This window comes from Parasteatoda tepidariorum, chromosome 1, assembly GCF_982258835.1.
Source record: "Parasteatoda tepidariorum strain Cologne lab strain chromosome 1, Ptep-v5.0, whole genome shotgun sequence".
Taxonomy (NCBI): Eukaryota; Metazoa; Arthropoda; class Arachnida; order Araneae; family Theridiidae; genus Parasteatoda; species Parasteatoda tepidariorum.
Genome location: NC_141755.1, coordinates 94,360,596 through 94,386,399, shown reverse-complemented (window position 1 = coordinate 94,386,399; position 25,804 = coordinate 94,360,596). Strand labels below are relative to the sequence as shown.

Here is a 25,804-nt window from a genome sequence, read left to right as displayed (position 1 = left end):
AATAGTTTTTTTGAGCTTTTACCGGATAACACAACACTTAATTCGAAAGTCTACTGTTGTCAGCTGGACAAACTGAATGATGCTCTTCAACAGAAAAGGCCAGAATTAATCAACAGAAAAGGTATAGTGTTCCACCAAGATGATGTGAGATCTCATACAAGTTTGGTCAGTCACCAAAATCTTTTACAGCTTGAATGGGATGCACTGCCACACCCACCATATTCTCCAGATCTGGCACCTTCGGATTATTATTTGTTCCGGTCACTACAAATTTTTTCGGACAGTAAAACCTTTACTTTAAATAAAGAGGTCAAAAATCACCTGGATCAGTTTTTTGCCAGAAAAGACCAAAAAATTTATGAGCGTGAAATCATGCTACTACCAGAAAGATAGCAAAAAGTGTTGGACCAGAATGGCCAATAAATAATTTAATAAAATATTCATTCATTATACGAAAACTGTCTTTCATTTCCCTCCAAAAAAACGAAATTACTTTCCAAACAACCCAATATAATATTTTTTTTAAAAAAATTGATGCGTAAAATAAAATACTTATTATTTTATCAAGTAATTTGAAATATTTTTAACTATTAACTGAAACAACGACAGAAATCTAAAATCATAATAAATTCATTCTTTTAATAATTTAGTCATAGTAGTTTTCGAATCATTTAATTGATAACTGTTAATATTTATAAAAAAAAAGGCTTAGCTCCCCTGCTGACCTCGCTTGCTAACCCCCATGATTGTTTGTCATGTATCATTGTTTTTTTAATCTCTCTCTATATATTTTCGTAAAAAGAGCAAAATTGTTTTGTTAATGAAATACATACTTAAATATAACTTAGGTCTCGCATAGTTTATTAATAGGTTCATATTAACGAAAAGGAATTACCTGTGGATTTGAAAAATAATCAACTGTGCTTGAAGAAAAAAAAAACTTAGTAATACAGAATATGTTATACTATAAGAAGAAATAAAACAATTTTTACTCATAAACGATACATAACGATAACTTTATAGTGTTATAACAATTCAAATAGGAAATGGAATTTTATCTCTCTTAATTCCTTACATTAATTTTTTACTTTAATGAAAATTTGAGCAAATAATTATTTAGAAAAAATTAGAGAAAAAGCACTTAAAACTACAATAACTTTCGAACGAATCGGTATTTCGAAGAAAAACTCGTTTTAAGTTTATAAAAAAATAACCTTTTCAGTTATCATATACCGAGTTTCTAAATCTATGGGGACATAAAAATTCGATAATTTTTACCGAATCACTTTGGTTATGGTTTTGGCAAAATTAATAGTAAAATAACATTTTATAATATGTGTTAAAATTTGATAAATGTGGTAAAATTTGGTAATTTTATCATGATACTACAGAGCATAGCATAAGAACCATTTATTCGATAAAATTTATTTTTTATGTATTTTTTAACTATGTGTGTGGCAATAAGAACTATAATTTTGAAAGGGGGAATTTCTGTTTAACCATAACCATATGAACTGAAAACTCACTAAATGAATGGTTTAAATACCGTATATTTTTGATTTATTAACCAGAATGCCATTTTTTGTTTTCGTCATTTGTTTTATTATCAGAAAAGCCATTACTATTCAGTACAGTAGTTTTATAAGAATTTTTTTTCATGTATTTATTAAAATACTTTTTAACATTTTAAAAAGAAATAATATATATTAAATTTTTTTTTCACATATTGGAAAGAAATAATATTGTAAAGTTATTTCAACTTTATGATATTTTAGAATAAAATAATTCTTTATTAGCTACTTTAACTTTTTAGCATTATGTACAAAAGTTTTAATTAGCTAAGCCAAGTTAACTTTATTCTACAAAGCTCAATGAACCTTGTTGTGATGATTGAAACAAATAACGCTTCCTCGCATTTACTTAAAAATATTTCAACGCACCACTTTATCTTGATGATCCTAAGGATGAAAAATTAGGAAAATGATCAACATTTCGGATAATTTTTCTTAAGATAATATCTTTGTTTACTTATGTCACGATCTCGGTTGCTAATTTTATGCAAAGCGCACATGAATATTTATAGACAAATTGCAACTTAAAACACGTGATATATCGTTATGTTGACAAGCAGAGACTAATTATAATTTAGAAACTCTAAATTTAACTACTAGGAATCATTGTTAACTTAAAATTTTAAAATGTAAATACAGTTTTATTGATGTATTTTAAAGCGATACGGGAATTAAAAATAGTAAAAGACTAACTTTTAAAATGATTTTTTGAAGTATTTTTAAGAATGCAAGCATTAATTCAAATTACGTGCTTGATTAAATAAACGTTTGCAATTTTATTATTAGACAATTTTTTAAATAGTTATAAAAAACTTTTAAAAAATATGTTTTTAGTTTTTGACAAAGATTTAAATTTTATACTTTAAAATAAATAGGTTTTACTTTAATTTTCTTTAACACTTTTTTTTTTGCAAAAAAAATTAAAAACTCTATAAATAAAGTAACAAATTTTTCATGCTTAGTACTTTAAAAAGCATAAAGCCCAGAAATATACTTTTCAAGTCTCTGAATACAAGTCTAGGATATATTTTAAAAATATAAATATTTAAAATATACATCTAACTTTTGAATTACTGTTTTTAAGTTGAAAAAAAATTAAATGTATCAAAATAATCATTGTGAAAACAAGTTCTCAAAGTTCACTTAACACTTTAGGCAAGAAACTAATGACTCTAAAAAACGAAACCAAGTTTTTACCTTAAGCTATAATTTAAGTATAAATATAATATTTTTTCTTTATTTGAAGGAAAATTAATGGCATCAGTTATTTAAATGATATAAAAATTTCAAAATTTTTAAAAGTTTTTTCCGGATTAAGTGATAATATGATCTTGTTGGGTATCAAAAAATAATTATAATAAATAATAATTTCCGAATTTTGAGAAATAATTTCAAAAACTTGTTAAAAAGAAAACAAAACAGAACAGACACTCATATTAAGATCCTCAATAGCCATATATAATATGATATCAGTAGTAAAAGAAGACTTAAAATTTTCGAATGAATATATATCATTTCTCGAATTTAACATCACAAAAATGTTTTCAAAATACCAGATGAAAGACAGCGAGATAGCGTTGTGGTTTAATTTCATAGATGTAAAAAGATAAAAGTTTAGTAATAAAAACTATTTCTAGCCCGAAAGGCCTCTTATCGTACGAAGAAACAAATTTTGGTAAAATTACCGTACTGGGCAGAAGTAACATTTCTGGCAACAAAAAAAAAAAAAACATCTGGTTAGTAAACTAAAATATATGGTATTATTTCGGTGATTTTTCTATTCATATAGTAACGGTTTACCAGATATTCTGGTTTTCAAAATTATAGCTCTTATTACCCCACAATTTAGTAAAAAAAATGCATAAATGAGAAGTAAATTTAACCGAATAAATGGTTTTTATGTCATGCTTTAAGCTATCATGATAAAATTAGCAAAGTTTACTACATTTACCAAATTTTAACGCATGTTACCAAACGTTATTTTACTATTAACTATATCAAGATCATTATCAAAGTGCTTTGGTAAAATGTACCAGGGTTTTCAGTGTTCCCATAGAGCCAAAAACACCATAAATTTTACCATATTCTGGTAGTTCTGGCCATACTTTTTTTCTCAATTTAGCAGTGACATGAAAAAGTCAGTGATATTAATATTTTTTATTCATCTAGGCTAAAAATAGAATTATCGCTGTTCGATATCAATCTTTTTTTATAAGTTGCATGAAAAATAATGAAATTTAATTCATAAGAAAAAACTGATCTATCGTCCCGCCGAAAAGAATTCTAAATTCTTCTTTAAAAAAGTCGATAAAAATTAAAAGAATTAAAAGAAAGAGTTTTATAATATAGAGGAACTAAAATGCACTGATGAAAGGGTAGAAAACTAAATTTTTATTAATTATAATTAATTATTTTGCACTTGTGCTAGGTAAGCTACTCTGTAATGAAAAAAAAAAGGAAAAAAAAAAACAGGCGTTTTATAATACAGAAGAACTAAAATGCACTGATGAAAACTAAAGGTAAAAGATAAACTAAAAGAGTAGGAAACTAAATTTTTATTAATTATAATTAATTATTTCGCATTTGTGCTAGGTCAGATACTTATCAAATTGATTATAAATCTTTTTTATTTCAATCTTCAACCAGTTGCTGTGAAATGAGGAAGCTAATGATAGTTGTATACAAAATGAAAAAGAAGGAACATGAAAACGACTAAATTTGCTCTTGGGATATTAATCCATCGTTTCTATATTTTCGGGATACTAGTCCAAATTTAGATTGTCGGTTACTTTGTTTTAATCAATGTGTTATAAATGCAAAATATTAAAACTACCAGCTATATATGATGCTCTCAGGATATTAGCTGTTTATTACATTATAGATTTTTCACCCGATGATTATCTCTAATATTTCATTAATTCTAAATAACTAAACTTTCATTTAAATAAACTACAGGGCTTTTGCTAGTTTTGGAAATTCGAAGTATTACCGTTGCGTTTGAACAACTTCAAATCTCGAGTTTTATCTCTTCTATATATTTTGATAAGGAATAAATAGCATTTTCCATAAACCACGTCACTTTTATTTAAATAAAGGAAATATGAAAATAATTTTTATTCATAGTGTATAACTCGAATGATTAATTACAATATAGCACTGACATAAGTTTGGCTATGTAAGGTAAATAGGTTATTTTGTTTTAGTCTTGAGGTTGTTTAGTTACTTATTATGTCTCCTTAGCCGATATATAACATGTATAAAATATTAAAGAAATAATAATAATAAGATAATCACCATATTGCTACACTATCGGCACATTAATCCCCAATCTATAGCCTTATAGCCGGGTCATTATTTATTATATACTGAAATGACCAACACCTTGTGGCACTCTTGGAATGTTTAGATGTCTCTGTAGAACTCTATAGATTGCGCTACATTTATAAGACTTAGTAATATTCAGTTTGTAGGCTGTTTTTTTTTTCAGTTTTGCAGCTGTTTTAACCGTTTTTTTTAGTCTAAATAGTAAGCATGCAAAATCTATATATGTATTGAAATAAGCAATATTTTGTGACGCTCTTGAAAAATTAGTCATCTTTTCATAGATATGTTTAACTTATAGAATAATATTCAGTTTGTAAGCTGTTTTATTTCAGACTTGCAGCTGTTTTCCCTGCTTTTTTAGTCTAACGAGCATGCATACAAAATTTAAAAATATATGTGTATTCAAATAACCACATTTTGTGATGCTCTAGGAATATAATTCGTCTCTCTATAGAACTCTATAGATTGCGCAATAGATAGATGACTTATAGAGTAATATTCAGTTTGTAAGCTGTTTTGTTTCAGCCTTATAGCTGTCTTAACTGTTTTCTTAATCTAAAGAGAACGCATACAAAATTTTAAAATGCACGTTCATTCAAATGACCAATATTTTGGGAGGCTAACGGAATGTTAGTAATATTTAGTTTGTCAGCTGTTTTATTTTAGTTTACAGATTTATCAGAATAATTAAAAAAATTAAGCTTATTGACACTATGCGACTCTCTGGGGATATAATTCGTCTCTCTATAGAACTCTATAGATTGTACTATATTAATACGACTAAGAGAGATTCAGTTTGTATTAAGCTGCATTGTTTCAGTCTTGCAAAGGTTTTAACTGTTTTTTTAATCAAAAAAGTACGTATGCAAAATTTATAAATATATGTGTATACAAATAAACAATATTTTGCGCGTTCTCAGAAAGTTAGTAACATCTGGTTTGTATTTTATTTTGTTTTGCAAATTATAATAAAATATTAAAAATATATTAATCTCGCTAACATTTTGTGACTCTCTAAGGATATTAGTCGTCTCACTAGATATAACACTAGATCACTTATAGGGTAATATTTAGTTCGCGAACTGTTTTGTTTCAGTCTTGCAGCAGTTTCAACTATTTTCTTTTAGACAGAAGATTATGGACATAATATAAATTAGTATATACATAATATAAAAATCTATGCTTATTTAACTAACCAAAATTTTGAGATGCACTCACAATATTAGTGACATTTAATTTGCAAGCAGCTTTGTTTCAGTTTACACACTATACGCACAAAGTTTTAAAAAAAATATTTAGCTCTTCGTGACACTCTTATAATTTAATTATCATAGTCGTGTCCAGTCTCCGGACTGTTAGTAACTATTAATTCATAATTAAATAAATGCTTACCTTTTGATAAAGGAATGGTCTTGTAAGTGCCATCCATCGCTCTGCTGCCATAACTATGGCAACGCATCCAGAAGAAAGTCCAAAAGTCCTTAACACTACCCTTAGAGCACAAAACCAACGACTGTCCACCAGCGGTTTACTCATATACAGTTGCATATACATCAACATAAACGAACCCAGCAATGCCACCAAATCATTGCAAGCCAGGCATCGAACCATGAGCGTCTGTTTTCGATTTCGTGCCGTTTCGCCTTTATATAAAAGTACTAGAGCACAGACATTAGCACTGATTCCAAAACCATAAAAGAAAGTTATGAGCACTTGTCCAAGAATCGACACATGACGTGTTGACATGGATGTCACATTGCCAACAGTCACATTGACTAGAGTGTCGTTGAGTCCTAGTGAATCTATACTAAACTCAACCAGTTCTTCAGCGTCCATGATGTTCAAGGTTTCCGCAACGTCGGAAAAAGCTTGCGAGTTAAACATGTCTCAATCTCAATATGTTCTTTTAGAATAAAACATGACTAATTTATTCTCATATTTTCAGGGAAAGTTTAATCAAAAACACTGTGCATTGTTTAAACAAATAATTACCCTTACTTCTATACCTCGATTAAAAAAATTTAAAATAATTACTTCAATGCGAATAATTTTTAATATCTATTTTGATAAGAAACATTTTTAACTTTTTCTGTTATATAATTAATATTTACCTTAGTTTAAAATCCTCTTCTATAAAAAGAACTTTTACTTTATAAAGCTAACTTTCCATTCATGTTTTAGAATTATGATAAAAATGCATAAAAATTTTTAGCATGCATATAATACGGAATATCTTTTAATTAATTACCACCCTAAAATTTAATCATTTACAATCAAATTATCAATCACTATTCTTGCAAAAATAAAATCTGTTGGGATATTCTTCTACCCGATCGCTTATATCTATAAAATCATCAGGTGACGATAATTAATCTGACAGATCAAACTGTTCCAAGAAAGTTTAATTGACCTTTTAAAACGACGAATAATATCCTGCATTTAGTCGGGTCACCGCATAATTTTTTTCTAATTACATGAACAGGTTTTAGTCCAATTAAATGAAGAAAATGCTAGAGTAAAAAGTGCGAACATTCTTAATTCGAATACAAACTTCCCTCCAGATAGAAAACGATTTGTGTCACATCTTGAACGACCAGCGAGCAACAAGTGAAGCATCTCAAAGGGGGCGCTGTTGTTCCCGGATTGAAGAAGATATCTATTGGAAGCTCAGGCTCAATCTCTCATTTTGTTTTTTTTTTATTCTTCATTTTCATCTTAGTGTTCCTCGGCGGTGATTGGTGAACGTAGAGTTAATAAATAGTTTGGGACTTACTTCATTCATGTTCTCGTGCGTTTTGTTATCTTTTTTACGCGCTGCGTGGCTTTCGGGGAAGGAAGCATTTATGTTTCCTTTTAGAATTTCTGGCATGTAGTCTGTGTCTTTTGCTTTAGAAAATGCAATTTGTTACGCCCCTTATCATCGGGAAGATGGGGGTGAATCACGGGAGGTTGCAGTGACAATCAATTTTAGAGTATGGAACGTTTGACGAGGAAGAACATATAAGTGTGTTTGACTTGTTTACTGAAATGTAGGATGATCTTAAAGATTATATCTAAGGACAAATTTAACCAGCAAAAAAAATTTTAAGAGTGTGCAAGTTTACTATTTTGTTTTCGATGGAATTCCATAAAATGAAAATAATCTGTTTCAAACATGAAAAATAACCAATGTTTTTATTTTTATTTTTATGGGTTGACCTAAATTAAAGTTTTAAACTCAAAATAACAACTTTAATAGGTAGCCTATTTTGCAAATTTTCAAAACACATTTATTTATTTTTATTTATTTAAAAAAAGACATTTTAAAATGTTTTTTTTCTAAAAAAAGCTTGAACTTCATTTGATTATTAGAAATGAAACTAATCAAGGTTTTAAATCTGCGATTATTTACTTATTTTTAAATTTATTAATAATTATGATTGCTTATATCAGAGCTGTGGAGTCGATCATTAAAATGCTCGACTCCAAGCTATTCTGAGAGTTCGACTCCAACTTGACTTCAACTTTCGACTTCACTTCAAGTCAGATTTCACAACTCTAATTAATATTGATCAAAATATATTCATACTTTTTTTCTTAATTTAAAATTCTACACTCAAGAATATTGAATCCATTCTTCCTCAATCTAGAAATTTTCAATTCAAAACTATTTGGATAATTCAATCTGTTCAAAACATTTAAAAACCTGTTCTTAGCTTTGTTTCGGACTCAACTGTAGTTTCATTTTTTGAAAGAATTTTTTGATTGTTTATATCAGAGCTAGGAAGTCGATCATTGAAATGTTCGACTCTGAACTATTCTAAGAGCTCGACTCCAACTTGACTTCAACTTTCGATTTCACTTCAAGTCAGACTCCACAACTCTAGTTAATATTGATCAAAATATATTCATACTTTTTTTCTTAATTTAAAATTCTGCACTCAAGAATATTTAATCCATTTTTCCCCAATCTAGAAATTTTCAATTCAAAACTATTTGGATAATTCAATCAATTCAAAACATTTAAAAACCTGTTCTTAGCTTTGTTTTGGACTCAACTACAATTTCATTTTTTGAAAGAATTATTAAAACATTTAACAAGCATAAATACTAATTTTAAAGAAAATTCGGTTGATGAAGAGGAGTGTTTAACAGAAGAAAACTATCAAACCTATGATTAAAATTGCAACTATGTAGGGGGATGGAAGATCATTGAATATCCACATTTTAGACATACTTTCATGTCCTTTAAGACGCAGTTAAAGAGTACGTATATGTACGTTTTATCGTATTTACCCAACATACAATAAACCCTCACCCTCTGACAAGAAATTTGATAAATGTTTCAAATATTAAATTTCCGAAATTTAACCTGAATTTATTCAAACTTTCAGCAATTTGGAAAACAATTTTCGGATAATAAGATGAAGACAAATTGTTAAAGTTCGAATAAGAGAGTTTGGTGGATCTACTGATTTTGCAATCAACAATATTAGTGGTCTATTTCCTCAATGAAGAACCTCCTTATCTTTCAGAGCTATAGCTAAGAACCGCGGTTTAACTTCTCAATAAAGAGCCATTATCTGAAAATCAATCCTCAAATTGCTAAGACTTTGAATAAAAGTGAGTTTAAGGACATTTTCTCCACTGTAAATGAACTAAATTTCTCCAATCTGAATGAATCTATTGCTGACATTAATAGCCTCGGTATTTATCAAATTTCCTGCCATTGCTTTAGTCTACATAGCACAAGTTACACACTATATTTTTTGGATTTATTTACTTTTTAAAAATAAGTAAATGCCTTATAAACACAAAAATATTCCATATTGCCGCTATCCTGACCATTATCATTCTTCTTTATGAGATCTTACGTATTGAATAATAAACACAACTTTTAAAATACACTTTAAAAAATAAAAATAAAAAATCATTTCAAGACATATTCAAAATCTATTTTCAAAGCGTAGAATAAAAATGCAGGTCCCATTCATTTTGAAAATGGTCAAATTCATTTCTTTAAATGAATTTACAGATTATATTATAAATTTTAAAGTAAAACACATATTTATAATTCTTATTATAATTATCGTAATTATTATTTTGTAAATACGTAGAAATATGTTAAAAAGAATTTATCACAAAATTTATACATAATTGTACATACTCGTATATTTCGATTTTCACATATAGATATTTATATTTAAAACAAACTTTCTTATTTGATAATAAAAAATCAAATAAAACTATTTATTTGTATTTGATTTTATTTATTTGATTATTTATATTTGATTATTTATACTTGATCATTGTTAATTACATAAATTTCTTCATTTCTATTTTCAATATCACTGCATAAACATCAATAGTCTTTTGACTTTTAAAACACTTTTTATAAAAGATTTCTTGTTACCATTTTCAAGACATATCACATGTGTTCATATTTTATTAGTTTTAAAAATGTCTATTCTTAAGCGAATTTATGGCTCATTAAAAACAAATGTGCACAGTTATTTTTGTATAATTAATTTGTTTTACTTAAAAATATTCACAAAATCATTCATTTTACTGAATTAAATTTACTTTATTTCATTTTATCACATATTATTTTAAGAATTAATAGTTTGGAAATCATTGATGCAATTTTTGTTGCACGTAGAATTTTTTAAACATATTTAAAAGGAAAAAAAAGTGCGAGACATTAAGAAATAATCAGCTCAAAAACCTAATTTAAACATTTAACTAATTAAAATCTATAAACAAAACAAAGGAAATAATACTTACAATGAAAACTACATCTCTACTGTGAAATTTTTTATGTAAGTCGGATTAAAATTGTAAGAGTTATCGGTCTATAATAATGGTATGAAAAATTCTGTTTCAAGAAAAGATGATTTCAAATTTATTTAAGCTTATATATTCTATGTAAGAGCCAATACAAAAAAGCGGGCTTATACTATACGCTATGAAGTTTTGCCATACTTTATCATAAAAATTATTTTATTATAGTTGTAGTCATTTTTAAATAAATTATTTTTAAAATAATATACATAAAGAAATGTTTCAAATTGAATTTAAAGAATAGTTTGATAGATACAGAAAACTTAGGAACTATATATCTGGATATTTATTTTAGAAAACCTAAACAGCAATATAAAATAATGAGGTTAATCATTGGGGAAAGAAATTTTAAAAACAGATGTGGTAATTAAATCATTTGTGTAATATTAAAAATTATTTAAAATGTTTGTACTTGAATTTCACTATATCTATCTAGTAAATGGTATATTCACACTTCTAAATTATTCACAAGAAAGATTATGGCAAGAAAAAGCAAGAAGAACTCTTCTAAATATTTGTGCTTAGAACTTTTTAAGTAGGTGATTAAAAATAATTGTTGTTTTTCAAGTAGTGTGTCTTGCTGAGTCGTCAAGGTTGAAATCTTAGCATCCCTTTCAAACACCTACACCTACATAACAACAAGTGCTTGTAAAAAATAAATAAATTAACGTATTAATGCTTTATTCTGATGAAATTCTGATTTTTTTTATGTTTTCAAAGAAGTGTAGCACTCTAAATATCCAGAAGTCTCTGTATCTATTAGTATTAATCATGATTTTCTAAAAATTTCAAAGAATTTAAAGGTTTATTTTTATAATTATGTGCATACATTCATCGAAGTATGATTTTAATAAACATTAGTTTATGACTTTCAATACGATATTTTGATCAAACTTTCTTAAAGTTTTTTTAAATTTAATTAATTATTTCTCAACGCACAAATTTTACCATTTTCGCTAAGGTTTACCACTTTCGCAAAAAAAATTTGAAAATAATTTATTTCTCAAATTTTTTATCCTATAAACATTTTTAAAAAGTTAATTTTTTACATGATTGTAGGGAAGCGAGTTTGGAAATATTCTTCTCCAGAAGTCGTTAAAATGCACGAATGAAGAAAAATGAACCAGATCAAAAAAATTGTCCCTAAGAAAAGGGGACAATTTTTTTAAAATTTCTTTGAACTTAAGAGGGCTCCACCCTCGCCATCTTTGGTTTCAGGTTAAATTTTTAATTTCTGTTTTCTTGATATTGTTTTCGATTTAGAAAACTTTTGGTTATGTTATTAGACAGTAGAATACCTTTTAAAAAGGTAGAAAATAAAGGAGATACTTTATTTGATTACGAGAAATAACGCTTGATAATTTTAAAAGTTTCTATAAAGTTTTTCGTGAAACTTTGAAGCCATCAAATGATGCGTTTTTTTCTGGTTTTGAGTAATTAATTTAAAACTGCACTTTTCTCAGTTTTTAGAGTTTTTAAAATCTAAATAGTTTAAACTGATGGAAACTAGGATCACGCTAAAAAATTCTTTTAACATTAATTGCATCAAAACAAAGATGTGTTACACAATAAGAAGAAATTTTACTTGTTAAAAATTTATATAAATTACCTAGTTTTTAAGAAAAGTCGGCCTATAGCAAAATACAGCTCTGCAATTAACACCAAAGGTAGTCACTTTAAAAATTGGAAAAGCATGTCACAGATAGTAATGTTTTCTAGTTTATTTAATAATAATGTTTTCATTAACATTAAAATTTCGTACAATATATGGTTATTTATTGCCATCCTACAATTAAATTCATTTTTTAAGGTTTGTTACGTACCGAAATTATTATTAAATAAATAAATAATGTAAAGTATCGTTAAGTGAGAAAAAGAAAATATTTTTGGGTAAACGACTCTATAAATTTCAAACGTACTTAAAAACGTACTTAACGTACTTAATAGTACGTACTTAATAGTAAACAGCTGATAGAAATCAAGCTATTATTATTTACCTAAACTGTAACAATGTCTTGTAATAAAAGAAATAAACTATATAATGCAGATAGTTTGTAATTTATTATATATATTACTCGTCGGAAAAAAAAATTTCATTTTTCATATTTTTCTTTCAATTTTCTTTATCTTTTTTTTCTTCTTTATTATAGGGAGAAAAAAACTCTGCAAGACTAACTCAAACATTTGTACCTCCTTTTTTATTTCTCCTAATAACAGCAATAATGTATTAGTGCTATAAAGATGACTACTAAATTTCCTTGCGTTTGTTAGGCACAATTAACCTTAAAAACAATTAACTCAATAAATAAGAGAATTATAACCTCTTTATTTACTCTTTTGTTTACCTTAATTTTTGATTCAATAAATGCCCATCTGTTGTTTACCAACAACATCATCTGAAAGATATTTGATTCCTCACGTGGGGCTATTAACGAGCCTTATTTACCTCGTTTTGACGTTCCCAATCGCCATTTCCACGAGCTACTTAAGCCATCAGTCATCAGTTACAAAGAAAATAGCACCAAGCATCCATTGCCGTATCTCTCACAGCAATTGTAATATTATCCCTTTTGGGGGAGGAACTAGATTCGTTGCATTCCCAATTTAATTGCTCCATTTATCAAATTGGGGGAATTGAAGATAAACGAAATCATATATCCCTTGAGAATTTTTTTTTCTTTTCCTCTTTTTCTTTTTTACTTCTTTAATGGCACACAGAAAACAAATTGTGTAAGAAGAGAAAAAGAGTTGACATTATAATGTTTTCTTTAAGTTATTGTTTTTGATATTTGTTTATTTACCAGTTTTATTAGTAGATGGTTTAGTATGAACGGGTTTAGGGATTTAACTTACAGCAGCTTTAGTATTAGGGATTTAAATCAAGACCACCGGGACAAATAACTAAAAGGTACGATTTTTTATTACTTTTAATCTTTTTTTTTTCAAAAAAGTTAAATTATTTATGAAAAATATTTATTAAGAGTAATATTTTGAAATTTTTGGCACTATCTTCAAGCACTTTCTTTTAAAAAAAATACATTCAAATGTTTTACATTGAAATATAAAGAAAATAATTATTATGAAATTTCTATTACTAAGCAATGTCTGAAAAAAAATTAAATTTGAAATAATAAGCAAAAATTTTATTTGTTATTCAGACTAATGACCGTTTTTTAATTTTCCATTAAAACAGCTTTTCTTTCGCAGTTTTTAAAAGGCATTTAAAATAAAACATTACACATCGAAAAGCTAAGTTTATTAATTTTGATTAATTTATTCCTTTCAGACTTAATTATTTGTGATAAAATTTATTTTGAAATTTCTTTCAATTATTTTCACACAATATTTTAAGTAGCAATTAAGTTTTTTTTAAGTTTAAATACTACCCAAAACTTTTTTTTTTCCAGAGAAACTTCAATTTTTAATTCTCTCTAAATTGATCTTTCTGTAGTTTAACTCAAAAGGCAAGAAACTTTAAAAAAAAAAAAAGGAAAAAAATCGCTTCAGATCACAAAGATAAGCTCGGAAATTTCACCTGATCTTTACAGATCCTTCACTTCGCAGCCTAAATTTTATCTGTAAAAAATATATATATTTCAAATTGTTTTGTAATCATTCTCACACAATATTCAATTCAACAATAGCATTAAAGTTTTTAAATTTGAAATTTTAAACGAAATTCTGCGATTTTCCAAACAACTTCAATATTCATTCTTTTTTAAAACTGCCTTTTCCTTTTTTTTTGCAATTTAGCACAAATCACATTGAGAAAAAAAATTTCTTCCACAAATTCTGCTCGGTTTGCTCTTTGCAAAATAAATATTTATAATAAGACTTTTTGGAAGTTTTTAGCAATCATTTTAAAACAATGTTTTTTATTCTAAATTTTGAATTAAATGCTTTCATATTTCAGTAAAAACTACAAAATTTAATTCTCTGTAAAACATTATTCCGCTCAATTCAACATAAAACCCAGAAAACAACGGCTACGGTTTAAAAAAGTTTGAGTAAAAGATTTATTTCCTTTTAAATCTATTCCTCGAAAATTAAAGTGTCGACACTTAAATTTGTTTTCAAATGTCTTGCAAATCATTTTAAAAAATCATAATCAAATATTTAGTTTAAAATCTTAAGTAAATACATTTCACATTTCATTAAAAATTGCAATATTTAATCCCTTATGAAACTGTATCCTACACAACTCAACTTTTATTAATGAAAGAAAAAAAAATTTACGCACTGGAAAATTTGATTTCGAAAACAAATGATTTCTCTATTCTTCGAAGTATTTATTAAAAATTTTCTTCATAAGAAGATGTCATAAAAAATTTGGAAAAATATTGAAATTTGAAAGTTTAATATTAGAAATTAAAGTTAAATTTAGGGAAAGAAAAAGTTGAAAAAAAATCTTTAATGGATTTAGAGTCACCAATGATCACCAATGAAAAACACAAAGAAATCCAAAAGAATGTTCTACTCAAAGCCTTAAAAAATAAATTTAAGCATAAATTAAGTTTTATAAAATTTATAATTTTTTAAAATTATTTTTCCAAACAACTACACTATTCATTCCTTTTCAAAACTGTTTTTTGCAGTTTACCTCAAATCACATGGAGGAAAAAAAAATTCTGCAACAAATTTTTCTCGCTTTGCTCTGTACAAAATAAATATTTATAATAAAACTTTTTTTTTTAATTTTTTGCAATCATTTCAAAGCAATGCTTAAAAAAATAAAAAATTACTTCGTTTCTAGTTTGAAATTTTAAATTAAATTAACTTTTGATCACTAAAGAAAAACACGAAAAATTTCTAATGAATATTCGACTCAAAGTTTTAGTTTAAAACTTTAAATTAAATCATCTTTTGATCACCAAATAAAAACACGAAAAATTCCTGAAAAATGTTCTTCTTAAAATTTTAAAAAATAAATTCAAACATAAACTTAGTTTTATACAATATATAATTTTGTTTATTTAAATTTATTTCAAAAATTAGATTATTACAGTGTCTTACGCAAGCTTGGCTAATGCTCCTCTGCTCAACACCTCCTAGAAAAGAAAAGGTCTCCACACAGATTACCATAAACGAGAAATCCGATCCTACAGTAGTCGGAACGTAAATAGTACCTCTTTCGTATTTTCCCTCACTGCACAGTTTAGTAGCCTATACGTAATGACATATTTCATTTAACCCCCTCTGCACAGTTTATGTTTGTTACGTCAGACTACTAAATTTAATCTTGCAGAGGACTTCCTCCCTCTAGCAGGTGTTGCTCCACCCCCATTTAAGGAACAATAGGCGAAAACAAAACTCTGTCCCCTTAGGTGCTTTCGTAAAATTTGAACTGCCCCAAATTAAATATTTAACTTTTTTTTGTAGACAATTCGAGTATACAAAACAATAACTTGTAAAAGATGTCAAAGTCCAAACAAATGTCCTTAAAAAATGTCCTTGAAAAAAAATGTTCTTGTAAATAGATATGGATTTCGGCGAAACCCAAGAAATTATGTTCACGACAAATTGTCACTACGGCTATATGTGCTATCGAAGAATTGTGCTCTCGACGTATAGGGATCACGACAAATTGTCGTAGCGACAATTCGCCGACAAGTGCTAACGACGAATTGTGCCAATATAGTGCTCACAACGAACTGTCGTTGCGATGAGTTGTGTCCTCTAAGAATTGTTCTCACGATAAATGATTCCCACTATGAATTGTTGTTGCGACAAGTTATACCCGCGACGAAATGCGCGCAGCGTTTTGTCCAGTAATAAATATACGTGGCACCTTTTCAAACAATGTTTAAAATATGAACTATGGCTATTTTTTTCTAGTTTGAAAGCCTAAAAAAAAAGCTTGGAAATATTTTTTTTAGCTGTTCTTAGGAGATTTAATTAAAATTAGCAATTAAAATTGTTTCTACATTTCTTGAGATAATTTTCAAACTATGCTTTAAAAAAGTGAAAGCTACTTTATTTCTAGTTTGAAATCTTAAAATTAGCAAAAATTGCAATATTCATCCTCGGTAAAACTGTATTCTCGGCAGTTTAATTTTAAGGACAGAACAAAAATTTTACTCACTGTAAAAGTTAGCTGGAAGATATTTTCTTAAAAATCTATTCCTCGGAGATTAATCTATTAGCAATTAAATTTGCTTCCGAATTTCTTGCTATAATTTTTAAACAATGTTTTAAAAAAATGAACATTACTTTATTTTTAGTTGGAAATCTTGAAAGTTAGTTGGAAGAGAGAGAGGAGGTTATTAAGGTTAGTTTTTTTAAAACTCTATTTTTTGGAGATTAAATTATTAGCAATTAAAACTCTTTTAAAATTCTCGCAATCGTTTCAAACTAGGTTTAATACATGAAAATTACATTTTTAAAGTGAAATCTGAAATAAAATAATTTTATAACATGAAAATTGCAATTTTTCATCCCCTGTAAAACTGTATTTTCCGCATTTCAACTTTAAAGGCAGGAAAAAATGATTACTCAGAGAAAAAGTTAGTTGGAAGATATTTTTCTAAAAATCTAATATTCAAAGATTATTAGCAAATTAAAATTGTTTCCAAAATTTTTTGCTATAATTTTTAAACTATGTTTTTTAAAAAAATGAACACTACTTTATTTTTAGTTTGAAATCTTGATGTTAGTTAGAAGGTGTTTTGAATAGTTTTTTTTTTTTTTTTTTTTTTTTTTCGAATCTATTCTTCGGAAATTAAATTAAAAATCTTTTAAAATTCCTGCAATCGTTTCAAACAATGCTTAATAAATAAAAATTACATTTTTAAGTGAGATGGGAGATAAAATAATTTAAAAATTCAATAAAAATTGCAATTTTTAATCCCCTGTAAAACTGTTTTCTCCGCATTTCAACTATAAAAGCAGGAAAAAATGATTACGCAATAAAAAAGTCAGTTTAAAGATATTTTTTAAAAAATCTAATATTCTGAGATTAATTTATTAGCAATTACAATTGTTTATAAATTTCTTGCGCTGATTTTCAACCAAGTCTTAGAAAAATCAACACCATTTTACTTTTGATATGGAATCGTAAGCAACATGTTTTTATATTTCAGTAAAAATCGCGATATTTGATTCCGCTGTAAAACTGCATTTTCCGCTTTTCAATTATATGGCAGGAAAAAACAAATTACTCCATGAAAAAGTTAGTTGAGATATATATATTTTTTAATAAAATTATTAGCAAATAAAAACTTTTAAAAATCTCGCAATCATTTCAAACACTATTTTAAAAAAGGAAAATTACCTTTTTTGGGCCCCCTAATTCATTTATAATTATTTCCTTAGACACGGTAGCATAGTATATCATAATATAATATCTGGTAGAGTTTGAAAGTTATATGTCTATATTAAAGGAGAAATGAAGCCAATTATAAGTACAGTGTATGAGCAACAATTTACGCTCTATTATACGCTCTTAGAAATGGAAAAAAGGATAATTATTATCGAAAAAAATCTTATTTTCGTTACACTATTGCGAAATATTTATAAAATTTTTTATCGTTATTGAATATAATTTTTAAATATAGAGCATGACTAGCGTTTGATCCCTATTTTTATATGATTATATCCTCTGGTTCGGTAGTATATTATAATATAATATCTGGTTGAGTTGGGGAATTATAGGTCATTATCAAGGGGAGTTATGGGACCATTTTTATATACACTATATGAGAAATTTTTTCTCAATTTTTAAGCTATTATTCGCTCTTATAAAAAAGAAAAATAATAATATGAAGAAAAGGAATATTTTATTTACGATATATTATTGCAAGATTAATTTTAAAAATATTTATTTTTATTTCATATAGTTTTTACTTGTTGAACTAGGCCGAGACAGCCTGGTTGGTAGGGCGCTGGGCCCATGTCCGAGAGTTCGTGGGTTCGAACCCAGCCTTTACTACACGGGGGTGTAGTAAAGTGACTGATGCATGTTAAATCTGTCGAGTCGCAAAAGTCCTCCATGTTCCCATAACAAATCAATGCCTCTGGGGGTACTGTATTGGAGATCGAACGTTCTCTGATTCAGGTCAAAATTACGATCTGTGGATGAATGAATGGATGTATGAATGGGTCTGCCCTATAAACGGGTGTGACGTATGGTGTGGCAGAAGTCGAATTCTTGGCCATAGATGGCGCCACTGAAAAAAAAGAAACGCACACTCTGTCTTAAAATTTGCTCGGCTTCACCAAGCAGGCTTGCCCGTGTAGCAAGTGGAATTAGAAACAACAACAACTTGTTGAACTTGACCGGGATTCAAACAACGGATCCGCAGGACTACCGATTTCTAGCTTCCTATTAGTTAACTTCAACGGCCACACCAAAACTGGCTGAACGACTAAAAAAAGCTTTAGGTACTTTCCAACGCTGTTTAAATGGAACTATATTGCGCCTGGTTGTGGGCCCCCTAATTTGTCTAATACTATTTCCTTTAGTACGGTGGTATAGTATATTATAATATAATATTCGGTCGAGTTTTAAGATTTATAGGTTAATATTGAGGGCAAATAGGGGACCATTTATATGCCCAGTATATGAGAAACAATTTTTCCATATTAACGCTATTATTCGTACTTAGAAAAAAGAAAAATAATAATTTTAAGAAAAGCAATATTTCTTTTAAGTTGCAATACTGTAAAACAAGCTTTAAAAAATTTCTTTTAATGAAGTATAATTTTAAAATACTGTGCACAAACGGGATTTGAATCCCGGACTCTCAGGTTCTGCAATCATCTGATTCCTATCAATTACCCCATACAGCCACCCCACACCTGGATGTCCGACTTATAACAATCTTTAAATACTTACTCGCGCTTCTTTCAATGGAACCATATTGTTAACACATTGTGGACCCCCTAATTTGTCTATAATTATTATCTTTGGTACGGGAGTGCAATATATCATAACATAATAAATGGACGAGTTTGAAAATTTTAGATCAATTTTAAGTATGCCGCAATGTTTTTATGTACAGTACATGAGTAACAATTTCTCCATTTTAACGCGATTTATAAGCTCTTAAACATGAAGAAAATAATAATTTCAAATGAAAAAAAATTATATATGTTACACTTTTGTAAAATAAGTAAAAATAAAAAACATTTATGTTTTAAGTATAATTTTTTAATGTTGAGTACGACCGGTGCTCGAACACTGGATCATCTGGACTCGAAATATATATATATATATATATATATATATATATATATATATATATATATATATATATATATATATATATATATATATATATATATATATATATATATATATATATATATATATATATATATATATATATATATATATATATATATATATATATATATAATAAATAAATAAATACAAGAAAACACTAAGAAAGTTAAGAAAAACAATAAGTTTCATTTATTGCGCTTAAGCTGCAAGTAAACAGCACTCATTAGATAAGTTCAAAATGAAGAATAAAACAAAGAAAAATTATAGACATATGAAAAAAAGGGGGGTGGGAAATAATAAGTAAAAAAATAACAAACAACATTTTATTAAAAAAAAGAAGAAAAAAAAATTTTAATTAAAAAACCGGTTTATTGATACAATATCAGAAAGCACTCTGTTTTGCGGATATAATCGTGTGGGCTGAAGAAAAGGTTATATCTTTTTTTTTCCGGTTTTTTAATTAACATTTTTTTTTAAATAAAATGTTGTTTGTTATTTTTTTACTTATTATTTCCCACCCCCCTTTTCTTCATATGTCTATAATTTTTCTTTGTTTTATTCTTCATTTTGAACTTATATATATATATATTATACTTATATATATATATATATATATATATATATATATATATATATATATATATATATATATATATATATATATATATATATATATATATATAAACAAACTAAGAAATTAAGAAATCTATAAATAAAACACATTGAATCAAGGACGTTTAGTTCTGAAGATAATCATAATCTAGAAAACAGGAGGAGGTCTAAGCAATGCAAAATACCTGAAGTTTTTAAAGCAATTTTTATTTTTAAGCAAATTCAATATTTAAAGAATAATGAATTCTTGTTTTTGCTTTACATCATCAAATCATTGGCAAAAAATAATCCAAATTATTTTAACAATTTTGTCAGCATTATAAGTGGTTAATGTCCGATCATAGAATACGAGACTAACATTGTTACTTTCAACTTTATTAATATCAAAAGTGAAAATCTTACTTTCACGAATTATAATTCTACTTTTTTTTCTAGTTAAAAAATTATTACAGTATAGGCTCCTACGTGAAACACGATCCATTTTTTTCCCTTCACAACTGAAGTCAATGCACTCAAAAAAAAGATTACATTCATCAACTTGCTCTCTACTTAAAGAAAAATAAAATAATCTTTGTCTGTGAAAGTGTCGAATAAAAAAAGAGGAGCTTTCAAAAGAAAGTCATTTTGGCGATTGCGATTTTAGTAACTTTCCTTCATTTCTGAAAGCTTCTTCAGGTCGTTAATACCCACGTAACTATTACATTTTTCATGAGGGTCTGATAAGAGCTACTGCAACACATTCCACATATAAATCGATCCGAATAAGTACTATCTGAATCGGAATCTATAAATTGTAAAGCTTATGGTTTTGGATTTGTTGAGTTCGTTAACTTTTAAACTATCAAATACTTGTTTCATCGTATATACTTATACAACTTATGCTATCGTTATATCGTACAACATATGCTGTGAGTACCAATAGTGCAATATTAGTCCACCCTTGTTTTTATAATCAGATCTCTATTTTTAGAAATATGAGAAGAAAGGCAAAAACATCTCTTTTGCAGATATTTGTTGAGGTCAAACTTGAATGTTTCTAAAAGAAATGAAGCTCGTGATAGTTATAATAAAGTTCGAAACAAACTGTCAATTGTTACAGTATAAAATGTATATGTATAAATATTTTTATGCTACACAAATTTAAAAAAGAAGTATTTTGATGAGAGAAGCAGATGCATAATTCTTAAATTGTAATGGGTGGCTATTCCAAAGTTGCTATTCTATTTTTGTGGCTGAACTAAATTTCGTAAGAAATATTCTGAAATGTATAAGGAATCAATATTTAAAAAAAAATATTCTAATATTTTTTTCAGATTATGTATTATGTAAAAATAAAGGAATTAAATTTGAACTTTGAAATTAAAAACATTTTCTTAAAAAAAAAATACTTTAGACCACGGGGCTACTCATATTTTAAGATAAATGCTTTTTATTCATTTCTGTCTTGTTAACAGTAGTTTCTGTCTACAACTACTGTGAATTCAAACAAAAACAAATTCATCGAATTGTCCGCCCTAATAGTAAAGCTATATATGTTAAAAAGTTTTAACACGTTAAAAAAAAATAATAAATAAAACGCGTTTTTTCATTTTTTGTAAATGATTCTAGAATAATATAGGTATTTTCAGAAAAAATAACACTCATGTAAAATAAAGTATAAGTTTGAAAGAGTTTCTAGTTTTACGCACCTTTCAATTATCAATAATACTAACAATATATCAGAAGAAACTAAATCCAGGATACAAAATAGAAATAAATGTTTTTATTTATATCAATACTTATTCAAAAACAAGTTTCTCAATAAGGAAATCAAGTTAAAAATCTATTTAACAGTTATTAGACATATAGTTACGTATGGCAGTGAAACTGGACCCTAACAAATAAAGACGAATCCAAGCTATTAATTATCGAAAGGAAAATTTTGAGAAAAATTTTCTGACAATTTAAGTAAATAATACACAGCGGAGAATAAGAAACAACAGTGAACTCGACCATTTAATCAGACGAAAGACATAATTCGATTTATAAAAATTCAGACGCTTGGCATGGTTGGGGCACATTGAAAGATTAAATGATAATAGAAATTTCAGAAAACTCCTAAAATTCCTTTCAACCTTTCAACTCGAGGACAAGTGGAGGACCGAAGAAGTACTTTCTGAATTGGTTGGATGATAGCAAAGATGTAACCACCTTGAAGGTAAAAAAACTGGAAGTTTAAAGCAAGTAATAGGAAGGAGCGGGGCGATATAGTTCAGCAAGCGTGCTGAAGTGCTGTATAAAGTAAATACTCACATTTTCATTTTAAACCATTTTCTCATTAATCCAGCTAGTAAAAAATTTTTAAATTATTACGCAAAGACTTTTATCCTTCTATTCATTTTTCTAATGATTTTACGAATTTTGAACTAAATAAGATATTTTTACAAAATTTCTATCATGGTTTTAGATACAAGTGTTTTCGGAAAATGTGACGCTTATATATTAGCAAGCCTCCAATTTCATATGAATCGTGTATTGCAGACAAGTTTTTTCAAAAATAGTTGCAATATCCACCTTATGTTAGATTTTTTGTTACATGACTTACGGTATATGATATGATGCATATTGTATATGTTTAAGACTGCTTGAGATTTTTTAATTTTTTTTCTTTACATAATTTTTGATATACATGATAAAATTAATCTATAAACAAGGATTAATTTGACGTGTGTGGAAAAGAATTTTCAAAATTTTATATATTTTTATTGTTGTTGTTGACGTATGCCTGTGTAGGCAGAGGGGGTACGATTGTTTTCGTTTTCCAGTGGCGCTATCTATGGCCAAGAATTCGACTTCTGCCACACCATACATCGCACCCGTTTATAAGGCGAACCCATTCATACATCCATTCATTCATCCACAGATTGTAATTTTGACCTGAATCAGAGAACGATCGTTCTCCTATGCAGTACCCCCAGAGGTATTGATTTGTTATGGGAACATGGAGGACTTTCGCGACTCGACAAATTTAACGTACATCAGTCACTTTACTACACGGGGAGTCTTCGGCCGACGGGGTTCGAGCCCACGAACTCGGACATAGGCCCAGCGCCCTATCGACCAGGCTATCCCGGCCCATATATTTTTTAATTATGTATATAATATGATATTATTGCACATATTATATTATCATACATTATATTATACACGGTATAAGAAATTAAGAGAATTTGTGGACTTGATCTGTCGACCTTGTGGACTTGTCGATTATCTGTAGAACTACGGGGCCGATTTTAATGAAATTTAATATGTACATACGTTGATACAATACAAAAGAAATAACCATTCAACAATTGTAATACACATGCATGATCGTGTGTAATACTCGTTGGAGTCGGAAGGTATGAAACAGCGGTTGCAGAATAAACAAAAAAAAATGGGTTAATAGGGGGTAGGGCCTTCTCTTACGGACATACAGGCCTTGAAGCGTGATTTCATACATGGAATAAGGCAGTCTATCATTTCCTGTGGCAATGGGTCCCACTCGCACAGCAACGCTGTTTTCTTTTCCCGGATAGTTCGATGATTCTAAAATGGGAGTAGCGATTCGCTATTGCCCTCCCCAGAGGGTCCAGACATGCTCTATAGGGCTGAGGTCTGGAGATCCTTCTGACCAATCCATCCGGCGAATATCCTCATTCTATAGAAATTCGTCGACCAGAAGAGCTATATGTGGCCTCGCGTTATCGTTCATTAAAATGAACTCAGGGCCAACTCACACCAGTCACAGAGCCTCTTTCAAAAACAGGGAGAGGTGTGCGGCCATCCAACATGATTCTTGCCCATACCATTAAACCTGCTACACCATAATGTTCGATTTCTCGAACCTGTGGCTGCATACAAGTTACGAGAGAGCTAAGAAGAGTAAGAACAAAACACATTTTATAGATCATATAAAATTCTGTTGTTGTTGTTGTTGTTGATGTAGATTGTAGGCCCTTAAAGCAATGGGGGTGCGGTTGTTCTTGTTTTTCAGTGGCGCCATCTATTGTCAGGAATTTAAATTCTGTCACACCCATACGTCACACTCGTTCATGGGTGCAAGTCTTCCGTCCCCAGGACGGATTTCCGTCTTTCGAAAAAGTCAGCGGACGGAAATCGGAATTTTTTTTTTCTGTCCTTAAAAATAATTTTTAGGTCTACGCTATTGGTCTACTTTCTTATGTCCTGTTGTTATTTTATCAAAAGACAGATGAATAAATATTTTTGTGCAGTATTTATTGTTGTTGTTAATTTGCGTCGCACTAGAGCTGCACAATGGGCTATTGGCGACGGTCTAAGAAACATCCCGGAGGATGATCCGAAGACATGCCATCACAATTTTGATCCTCTGCGGAGGGGATGGCACCTCCGCTTCGGTAGCCCGTCGACCTGCGTGCGAAGTCGAGCACTTTACGGAAGCACAGTTTAACGAGGACCAAGGTCGGTAGGGCGCTGGGCCCATATCCAAGAGGTCGTGGGTTCGATCCTCGCCGGCCGAAGACTCCCCGTGTAGTAAATGGTGACTGATGCACGCTAAATCTGTCGAGTCTCAAAGTCCTCCATGTTCCCACAACAAATCAAAACCTCTGGGGGTACTGATCCAGGAGTTTCCTTGTCTTCTGGATTGGTTCAAAATTACAAGGCTACGGAGTTGAACGTAAGTAGTCGTAAACCCATGAAATTGGGTCGGCTGTTCATCGACGGTTATAAAATAAAATAAAATACCTCGGTCCCTACGCAGACTGATCCAAGTAGTCACCCACCCGCACGCTGACCGTAGCCAGTGATGCTTGACTTCGGTGATCTGCTGGGAACCGTGTCTTAACGATCAGTCCACTGCGGGACGTATTGTGTCTAAACTTGATGTATTATGGTAAAGCTTTCTTAGATAGTTTGCATATGTCGAGGGGGTATTGTGTATGTTATTATTTCAGTAAAAAAATTTTCTGTCTTGGCCTTTTTTCCAACTTGCACCCATGCACTCGTTTATAGGTTGGATCCATTCATACATCTATTCATTCACAGATCGTAGTTTTGATTTGAACCAGAGAACGATCAATCTCCAATTTAGTACCCCCATATGTATAATTTGTTATGAGAACAACATAGGTATAATTTGTTATGAATATATAGGTATGTTTATCATGATTTTGTGACTCGACAGAATTAACGTGCACCAGTCACCATTTACTACACGGCCGGCTAGATTCGAACTCCCATTCTCAGAAGCGAC

At 28.7% G+C, this 25,804-nt stretch overlaps 1 protein-coding gene across 2 annotated transcripts in view; it reads right to left on the bottom strand.

Annotated features, from left to right (window-relative positions):
* LOC107441408 (prostaglandin E2 receptor EP3 subtype-like) overlaps positions 1 to 7,514 on the bottom strand; it is a 75,472-nt gene extending 67,958 nt beyond the window's left edge. The window contains exon 1 of one of the 2 annotated variants that reach the window (XM_016054648.4): positions 6,288 to 7,514. In XM_016054648.4, coding sequence (XP_015910134.1) covers positions 6,288 to 6,779 — 492 coding nt within the window. In that variant the 5' untranslated portion in view covers positions 6,780 to 7,514. The remainder of the gene's footprint in view (positions 1 to 6,287) is intronic. The other variant, XM_016054650.4, reaches the window with a different exon arrangement.
* Positions 7,515 to 25,804: the final 18,290 nt, after the last annotated feature.